The sequence below is a fragment of the Ovis aries genome, chromosome 8 (genome assembly GCF_016772045.2).
Source record: "Ovis aries strain OAR_USU_Benz2616 breed Rambouillet chromosome 8, ARS-UI_Ramb_v3.0, whole genome shotgun sequence".
NCBI lineage: Eukaryota > Metazoa > Chordata > Mammalia > Artiodactyla > Bovidae > Ovis > Ovis aries.
In genome coordinates, this window is record NC_056061.1 from 15,964,676 (window position 1) to 15,975,110 (window position 10,435).

Consider the following 10,435-nt stretch of genomic DNA (forward strand, 5'->3'; position numbering starts at 1 on the left):
TTCTGTCTTCCATTTGATCTACCCTTCTGGAGATCTCTGGGCTTCCCTTGTGGCTCAGCTGGTAAAGAATCCGCCTGCAATGTGGGAGACCTGGGTTCAATCCCTGGGTTGGGAAGATCCCCTGGAGACGGGAAAGGCTACGCACTCCAGTATTCTGGCTCAGAGAATTCCATGGACTATACAGTCCATGCGGTCGCATAGAGTCGGACACGACTGAGCGACTTTTACTTTCACTTCTAAAGATCTCTATTACTTTTTTTTTTTCCATTTCTTTTCTTGAATTCTTAAGCTTCAGAATATATTTGGTTCTTTTCTATGATTTCTATCTCTTGGTTAAATTTAGTGTTTTTTGCTTGTTTTCATTGAATTATTTTTGTATTTTCTTGTAGCTCATTGAGTTTCCTCAGAACAACTATCTTGAATTCTTTATCTGCTAGATTGCAAGATTTTTATGCCTTTATCATCAGTCATTGTAGGATTATCGTTATCTTCTGGTGGTGAAATGTTCATATTCCTTATAGTTTTGCATTGCTGCTTTCATATATGAAGTAGCAGACACCTCAGATTTTTGCTAGTTGTCTTCAGCTGGAGTTATTAATCTGTTACTTTGGGGGTTTTTTTGGATTCTGGGCACCTCCTTTGCACTTCCTACTCTTTCTGTGTTAGAATTCTGAAGATATTATGTCTTTTCTGGTTGTTTCAGTTCATCTGACTTGCTACTGGAAATCTGTTTTCCAGACTTTTGTGTCTTCAAAACCTATTCCTTTGTACAGTGTGCCTTATTTACACTTCCATATATTATCTCACTCATTTAAGTAAACCTGTGAAATGCATCTAATATTCTCATTTATTAGAATGAATTAAAACAGCCATGCCTCCCTGGTGGCTCAGTGGTAAAGAATCTGCCTGCCAGTGTAGGAGATGTGGGTTTGATCCCTGGATGAGGAGGATCCCCTGGGGAAGGAAATGGCAACCCCTTGCATATTCTTGCCTGGAAAATGCCATGAACAGAGGTGTCTGGTAGGCTGCAGTCCATAGGGTTGTAGAAAGGGCTGGACACTGAGTGACCAAACAACACCACAACAAAATAATTGACATGTGGTGTCTTCTCGTTTTCAGGATATCCTCAGGTGGAATAGAGTAGTCACAATAAAGTGTAGCTATTTTTTAAGAGCAGCTCTCAAAAGATTTCATATATGAAACCACTTGTTGAATGAATTATTTACTAATAAAAAATAATTTGTTTTAGATTCTGGTTCTTTAAATTTGCTGCAGCAATTGCAATTATTATTGGGGCCTTCTTCATTCCAGAAGGAACTTTTACAACTGGTAAGAAATCTTTTTTTTCTTTGTGTGATGTTGATATTTTATAAGGAAATTAAAAATAATTGTTGCCTGGAACTATAACTATTTGTTTTGTGTTTTCCTTCCTCAGTCAAGACATCTATGTAAAATTTTATTTTTCTTTCAGTGTATTGATTGTGGAAACAATAAAAAGTGAAGCAGTCACTCACTTGTGATTTTTTTAAATTTTTTTCTCCTTTCAGTGTGGTTTTATGTAGGCATGGCAGGTGCCTTTTGCTTCATTCTCATACAGCTAGTCTTACTTATTGATTTTGCCCATTCGTGGAATGAATCATGGGTTGAAAAAATGGAAGAGGGGAACTCCAGATGTTGGTATGCGGGTAAGTTTTTTGTCTTATAGAACATCTTCAAGATAGTTGAACTTTGAAAGTGAAAGCAGGTAGTAGACTGTGGGGAAGTCATGATTTTTATGGTAGAATTTACTGTGAAGAGGTTTTTTAGTTTAAGTTTGCGAGTGGCATCCTGTCACATTGTATGTTGCATGTCAGCTAGGAACATACCCAAGAACAAGGCAATCATCCAAAAGACTGGGAATGGCTAACATAGAATTTCCAAAGCATATTGCTGAGTGTATGCATATTTTATAGCCTGATTTCCTGGGAGGCTTCTAAGTAAAAGGGTAAAAAGTAAAATATTAAAGAGATGAGGACTACTAGAAATAGATGATCTAACAAACAGTGGTACAATTCTGAAACATCAGCAAGCCGGAAAAAGAAACAACTCTGAAGCATTTTATATAAGTGCAAAGAATGCCTTTATGTGTGACACCTTAGGGAGTTTATTATCGTAGTGTATGTAATGTGTGTTTATAATGATGAGGTTGAGTCCTATGGTTTACTCTAAAACAAGAATCAAAATCCGGGTGCTTACAACTGGTGGCACACATGAGGGAGGAGAAACTGCATTTTCAGTCCTTTTGCAAATGAAAGGGACTGTGGTGAATTAGAGTGTGAAGGCCATTACACTGCTTAGCTCCATCCAGTAATTGCCTTGTGGAAATGTGAGCCCAGTGTTGCTTAATTTTTCTGAAGTTTTTCAAAAGAACCCATAGATCTGGATTTTTATGTGAAATAGTCTGAGCGTCAGCTAAAAAATATTGTAAATATTTTAAAAATATTTTTAAATCAGAGTGAAAACTAAGTCAGCATATCTGCTATATTCATATTTTCTTTCATACAACTAGTTTGTGATATTTGATCTCAGTGGTTAAAGAATTTGATATTAAAAAAATAAGCTTTAATCATTTGGAAAATTTACTTACACAGAATGTTTCATTTTTTAATGTTAAATCTAATGTAAGAGTCTCTGGCTCTTGCCTGCTGTATCCCCAGGGCCTTTGTAGGTATTCAATAAATATTTGTCTGATAGAGTACTTGTTAGTGAGTCATATCTACATGAATACATTCATATTAAGCATACATTGATGTGAAAATTAAAAGTGTGTGTGTGATAGAAGCAGCTTAGGTTGTCTTATTAAATAATGACAACTTGAATAGTTTTTTTTTAAAGATTTTAGTTGATAAAGCATTGTTCTGTGGGCTTAGCATTAACAAAATAATTTTCTTAATGCGCTGCTTACAATTGAATGATATAACTTAAAAACCTTGAGTAATAGTCTCCTAGTTAATTTTCTGTATTTTGAAAATAATGGCTAATGTATCTGAATGTGTTTTAGACACTCTGTATGTAAATATTTCTTTAAATGAAGGTCATATTATTTTATTACCCTTAAAATGCATCATAATAGTGAGCTGTGTGTAAAGGCTGGAGTAGGAAATGGCAACCCATTCCAGTATTCTTGCCTGGAAAATTCCATGGACAGAGGAGCCTGATGGGCTATAGTCCATGGGGTTGCAGAGAGGCAGACGTGACGGAGCTTGCATGCACACGTGTAAAGGCTACGAAAGTCTTAATGTGGTAGAGGCCAGAATTAAATCTTTAACTGCTTTTATAGGCTGTGTAATGCTGATAAAATGTTGCTTAAAATAATATTTTTGAATAAAATAAGATTGTTTTTAAAGCAAGCCATATGCCTCATTCCTAATATTAGTGAGAAAATCTAACTGTCAAAATGTCTTTCTTTCACAGCTTTGTTATCAGCTACAGCCCTGAATTATCTGCTGTCTTTAGTTGCTATCGTCCTGTTTTTTGTTTACTATACTCATCCAGCCAGTTGTGCAGAAAATAAAGCATTCATCAGTGTCAACATGCTCCTCTGCCTTGGTGCTTCTATAATGTCCATACTGCCAAAAATCCAAGTAAGCTTGGATTAGTTCATTCTTTATGAAGCTTCTGTTTTTCTAAGGTTTCCTAAATCTTGAATGATTGCAATGTTTTTCTGTTTTGCTTAATTATTTTTTTGTAGGAATCACAACCAAGATCTGGTTTGTTACAGTCTTCAGTGATTACAGTCTACACAATGTATTTGACATGGTCTGCTATGACCAATGAACCGGGTATGTTTTGTTTGCTTGGATTTGCTTCTTTTCATGAATCCCACAAGCTTTGTTTTCAGAGATTGTCGTTTTGTAAAATTAAGCTCATAGAGGAATGAAGAGAATTCTCATGTTTCATTCTCATACCATTTTCATCTTTGATGTACTGCTATATTTTTTCCCTTAGTTTCTTCCTTCACTAACAAATCTATAAGAAATTATAGGAAAATTACAAGAAATATGCCTGATTTGTATGGTGCATGTGATAGTATATGTAAAATTAAAAACTATTAAAATGTTTGTCGAGTCTGTTTTAATTAGTATAGATTTTTTAAAGTTCTTTTTGTCTGTGATTACCTTACAGGTGAATGTAATTGGTCTTTGTAATCTTTTTATAGGCCAGTTTTACTGCATTTTGTGGAAGTATAAGCCCATATATGTTATTTGGGGTGAAACAAATTGGAAAATAAATGTACTGCAGTACAGTCTGCATTTAGTTGAATCCATAGATAAAAATTGCTAGTATGAAAGGTTGGAATATAGAGGCCAGCCATAAAGTAACATGCAGATTTTCAATTGTGTTGTGGGTTGCTACTGCTAATCTGCTTGTTCAAGGGTCAGCTATACTATTTTTTGAAAAGGGAAAAAATAGTCTCATTTCCTCAGAAAAATTACAGAATTTTTGACAGAAAAAAGTTTTCTGACTCTTAGATTTCATTCCATTTATAAATTTCATAAGTGTTTTATCACTAGTTGGATAAAAAGTTTTTTTAGTGTACTAGAGAAAGATTCCTTATTTTTGTCCAGTAAGTGTCTAGAAAAAAATTAATAGGAATTTGCTTTAGGGATTATCCTTATACAAGTGGCTTCAAGATAAAAATCATTTTTCAGTGATAAGGTGGCAATTGACATATCTGGCATTGTGGGAGGTAAAAAACATATTTGGGACACTTAAGTGAATACCAACCCCATTTTAATTCTTTCTTGCAAGAGTTGAGAGGCTGAAGAAGCATTAGGTCACTATGATTTATGTACTCATTTCCACAAACTATTTGCTAAAACTCTAGTAACTGATTTTATGTGTAAACTATCTTGCTTATATAACAATGTAGTTTGACAAGTTGATAAACTTCATAAAATCACAATTGTTATTTCATAGTATATAACAGAAAATGCAGTGCATCTTAGTTTAGGATATCTGAATTTTATTCTTAACTCTGCTTGAGCTTTACTATAAAGTAAAAAATTTACTAATTTCACCAATTTCCTGATCAGTAAAAAGCTTAAATGTCTCAATTCCTGCATGAGGTTGAAAATGAAATTGCTTTTCAACCAGTTCGATAAAACTAGCATTATATAATGTAAAAGGTCTCATTATTAATAAATACAAGTTGTCTTATTTTGTTTGTGCCTTTTTCTAACAGTTTTTTGAGTTTGCCAGTGTATAAAGAGTTAAAAGGAACTATACTGTCCTCTGAAAAATTTTTTGTACTTTTCTAACATTTTAATTTGACCCTAATTTACATTATAGAAACAGAATGTAACCCAAGTCTACTGAACATAATTGGATATAATACAACAAGCACTATCCCAAAGGAGGGGCAGTCTGTACAGTGGTGGCATACTCAAGGAATTATTGGACTAATCCTCTTTTTACTGTGTGTATTTTATTCAAGGTAGGAGAAATTATGGGTTTTATTTTTTTGAAGCGAAGTCCAGCTATTATTCATATATGAACGTTGTGTTTAAATTCCTTTTTTTTTCCCCTTTCTTTTTAAACTGTCTTTCATGTAGCATCCGTACTTCAAACAACAGTCAGGTTAATAAACTGACTCTAACAAGCGATGAATCAACACTAATAGAAGATGGTGGAGCCAGAAATGAGGGATCACTTGAGGATGGTGATGATGTTCACCGAGCCGTAGATAATGAGAGGGATGGTGTCACTTACAGTTACTCCTTCTTTCACTTCATGCTGTTCCTGGCTTCGCTCTATATCATGATGACCCTTACCAACTGGTACAGGTACTTACGTTTTATGAAAACTTTCCATGTGGAAATTTGGGTGGCTTTTTTTGTGATTCCATTGTAAAAACGTGGTATTGAGTACTTTTTATCCTCCAATATATTTCAGAATTTAAATGAATAGTGAGATCAGTATGAGAAATGCAGACTTTATTTCCTTGCTTTAGCAATAACAGTCATTAAAATAGTTCCAGATCTTAAAAGACTGAAATAAAGTTTCACAAACCTACCACATTGCTTAGGGAAGTACATGTTGACGGGGATCAAACACAGTGATTTCTAATACAGACTAACTAGTTCCCAACATAGTGTAGAAAAAGATACCTTTTTTTAACTGTTTTTGTTCAAACTTTGTCATTAAAAGCTTTGAGGATTTCAAAATTGAAGTGTGAATATATTAACACAGATGGATTCTTAGCATCCTTTAAAACTAATTTTTGCTTTTATATTACTTCAAAACTGATAAACCTCTTTTTGTTAAGAGGAAGGTAGTGGTTTATATTTTGTCTTTAAAAATTCTGATTTAGTTCAAAGGATTGCTGAAAGATTGAAGATTCAAGTTGAACTGTATAGTTAGGGTAGTTCTATTTTTAATACTCTTTAATGCATAATGTCCTTAACAATTTGTAAGAAAACTTTGAATACCAGCAAAAGATGTTAAAAAAAAAAAGATTCATTTGTTTGAGATCAGCCTCTGCTGGCATTTATTATTGAAAAAATATATATATACTTAAAAATTCCTACACTGCAGCATATTAAGGTACAAGAACTATTCCAAATAATTCTCAGTAATTCACAGCTTTGGCTGTCAGGTATTTTTGTTACGTTTCATCAACATAAAAATCAGCTAAATTTGGGATATATTTCCTTCCCAGTTTCTTAAATCTGAGAAGGTGGAGGGAGCTCCTGTATATACTGGAGGGGAGCTCATGTATATACTTTGAACAAATTATGTTCTTTGTACAGTTTAGAATTGATAAGTCTTTGTTAAATAATGTTTCATTTATCCAGAGGTCAGACTCCCTTTCTCTGCTGTTCCATTAATTAGTGAGCCAGAGATACATACAGATTCTCTGAGCATTATGTAAAGGAACTACTTCACAGGCCTATGTCTTCTGCTCCCTTAAAGGAGATTTTTTTTTTTTAACCTTCGTATTAGCTGTCAAAGTGGTATGGAAAACAAGGCAACAGAGATAGTCCAGCAACTACATATCTGTTATCACAGGTTATATACAAAGAATACTTCTAAAATAAGGAAACCTGCTGGCTTGGTGACCAATAATCCAACTTCTCTCTGCTTTCTGTTTTCCTTAAATATTAGGTATGAGCCTTCTCGTGAGATGAAAAGTCAGTGGACAGCTGTCTGGGTGAAAATCTCTTCTAGTTGGATTGGCATTGTGCTGTATGTTTGGACACTGGTGGCACCACTTGTTCTTACAAATCGTGATTTTGACTGAATGGGACTTGAGGCATGAAAGTCTCACTTTGATCATCATTTATTTGAAGTCAGCAGTATTCCCAACTTTTGTGAAGTTGTGTATGTGTGTGCTTCCCATGTAACTTCTCCAGTCTTCTGGCATGAATTAGATTTACCGCTTGCCATTTTATTCATTATAGTCTTGCCAAGCGCATCAATATGCATTTTAGAATGAATCAAGAGTTGTATGAGTATGTTGGTGGTAAGTTAGGAGAAGTGGACATTGTTAGGTTTATTCTCTGCTCTGTACCTGTGAAAAGAGTAAAAACAAAACTGCTTGGCAGTTTGATTTTTAAATTGTGTTAGAACATAAGCTGTTTTAGAAAAATACAAAAAAATGTATGGCTGCCTTTTGAAATATTTGATGCCTTGTCCTACAGGATACTGCAAAGAACATGGCTGTCCTAAAATTGTAAAAATTGTATAAACAAGTCACAAATGCCAATTTTCTAAAAACTTTTCAGATTTTTCCCTTGATATGAAGGTAAGGAACATACACAGGTATGGAGTATTTGATTGACAACAGTGTAGGTTATGGTGGAGACGGAGACACAGAAATTTCAGAGATTTGCTAGTGGTGGGTACTAAATTGAATACCTGGGTAGGTTGTAATGTACCCTGAATACAGGTAGTCTTTCATACTAACATAATGAACTTTGTTTTGGTCATTATAAACACATGCAGATGTGTTAAAATGTGTTCAGTGGAGAAGTTAGGAACTCTGAGAAGGATTTGGACAAAGATTTTGAAAAGGATAATCATAGGTTAGAAGGAGGTTGAAAATCACTTTGAAAGTTTGTTTTGAAAATCAGAGCTGATAAACTGAAGGCTATTAAAGCCTATTTTTCAGTTTCTTCTTGTTCTGTCAAAAGTTTAACTGTGAAGAAACTGAAGCTCAGATAGCTGATCAGTGGCAAAACTGGGAAATCCCACATCTGTCAAACACAAATGGCATTTTTTCTGGAATTCAAAAATAATTTCTATTCAAATACATGCATAATAGATTTTGCACCATTGTGAGTGGTAGATCATTTATGTGATGTGAATTGCTGATGTCTAGTATGCCTTCTACACAAACTGAGGCCAGGAGAATGATGGACTGCTGTAAAATAAACTCCTGCTTAACAGAATACTATTTGGCTCAAAAGATGCTGTTCTATTTGCTGCCACCTAATTGAAATATATAGGTTATTAAAAATCTTTCAACTTGAAAATCAAGCAGTATCACTGTTAACTTAGATAGAAACTCTCAGTTGTGTCATTAGTGTCTTAAATCTTAAAATCTACATTTGCTTCTTTTAAGATATTTATTGATGTAAGCAAAATATAACAATTCCTCACCTTTTATTGTGTTGGTATTGTATTCCATGATCTCAAATGGCTGTTTTATCTTTAAATAAATGAATTCAGAGAAAATGTGTAGTATATTCTTTTAAATTCTGGAGAATATAATTTTAGCAAATTTAGGTGGTGTAATACTCCAAACTACTTTCTTCCTGTGTATATTAAAAAAAAACAAAAACTGACATTGGAGGGTTTAGTGACCATTTTCTGTCTTGAAAAAACTGAATTGTTTTTAAGGTGGTCTTTACCCTTTTAGTAAGTAAAGTCACTCAGTCGTGTCCGACTCTTTGTGACCCTGTGGACTACAGCCCACCAGGCTCCTCAATCCATGGGATTCTCCAGTCAAGAATACTGGAGTGGGTTGCCTTTTCCTTCTCCAGGGGATCTTCCCGACCAAGGGATCGAACCCGGGTCTCCCACATTGGAGGCAGACGCTTTAACCTCTGAGCCACCCTTTTGGTTCTCTGTTAATAACCCCTGAAGTGGATCTCAAAGGTAATGTAAGTGTTATTCTCCTAGAAGAACTAGACCAGTTAAGTCTGGAGAATAATTTTAATTCATTTGATAGATATTCTAGACTTCTGTGTCCTCCAGGCCTTTTTTCCTGAGATGCCAATTGATGCTGCTTTTTTCTGACACTTCAGTATTAAAAAAAAAAAAAAACTTATTAAAAAAATGTTCTATCCCATAGCAGCAAAATACCAGAAAGAAAAATTAGAGAAATAATCCCACTTACGTTCATATCAGAAAGAATAAAACACCTAAGGAAGCAAAAGACCTGTACTCTGAAACCTTATGACACTGATGAAGGGAATGAAGACAAAAACAGATGGAAAGATATACCATGTTTTAAGACATAAAATCAACATTGTAGAATTATTATACTACCCATGGCAGTTTACAGATTGAGTGCAATCCCTGTGAAATTATCAATGGCATTTTTCAAAGAACTGTAACAAAAATGTTTTTAATTTGTATGGAAACACAACAGACCCCAAATAGCCAAAACAGTTTTGAGAAAGAAAAGTGAAGCTGGAGGAATCATGTTCCCTGATTTCAAACTACTACAAAGCTAATCAAAGCAGTACAGGACTGACACAAAAACACATCAATGGACCAGGTTAGAAATACCAAAAATAAACCCAAATGCTTCTGATGGACAATCTACTACAAAGGATGCAAGAATACACAATGGAATACACAGTCTCTTCAGTAAGTGATTCTGGGGAAAAGATCAGTCTCCCAGAATAATGGAAATAAAAGTAAACTGTTGTGACCTAATTAAAGTTTTTGCACAGCAAAGGAAACCATAAGCAAGACAAACTACAAAATGGGAGAAGATACTTGCAAATGATGCTACCGATGAGATTAATTTCCAAGTAATACAGCTCATGCAGCCTAATATTTTTTAAGACATCTTGTCACTATGTGGCCAGTGTTACACCCTTTTTAGTTCTGTCCTGTGACAGTAATTGTTCACTCAGTCATGTCCAACTGCAGTCCCATGGACTATATATATATATATATATATATATATGCACGCCAGGATTCCCTGTCCTTCCCCATCTCCTGGAACTTGTTCACACTCATGTCTGTTGAATCAGTGATGCCATTCAACCATCTTGTCCTGTCACCCCCTTCTACCCTGTCTTCCCCAGCATCTTCAGTGAAGATGCTCATTCATCCCCAGTGAATCTACAGGGTTGATTTCCTTTAGGATTGACTGGTTCGATCTTGCAGTCCAAGGGACTCGAGTCTTCTCCAGCACCACAGTTCAAAAGCATCAATT

The 10,435-nt window shown here is 34.7% G+C and overlaps 1 protein-coding gene across 1 annotated transcript in view; it reads left to right on the plus strand.

Annotated features, from left to right (window-relative positions):
- Positions 1 to 8,718, plus strand: part of SERINC1 (serine incorporator 1) — a 34,408-nt gene extending 25,690 nt beyond the window's left edge. The window contains exons 4-10 of the mRNA XM_004011156.4: positions 1,250 to 1,329; positions 1,548 to 1,685; positions 3,454 to 3,623; positions 3,731 to 3,821; positions 5,332 to 5,476; positions 5,595 to 5,825; positions 7,147 to 8,718. Of these exons, the coding sequence (XP_004011205.1) occupies positions 1,250 to 1,329; positions 1,548 to 1,685; positions 3,454 to 3,623; positions 3,731 to 3,821; positions 5,332 to 5,476; positions 5,595 to 5,825; positions 7,147 to 7,282 (991 nt within the window). The 3' untranslated portion in view covers positions 7,283 to 8,718. The remainder of the gene's footprint in view (positions 1 to 1,249; positions 1,330 to 1,547; positions 1,686 to 3,453; positions 3,624 to 3,730; positions 3,822 to 5,331; positions 5,477 to 5,594; positions 5,826 to 7,146) is intronic.
- The last annotated feature ends 1,717 nt before the right edge of the window (positions 8,719 to 10,435 follow it).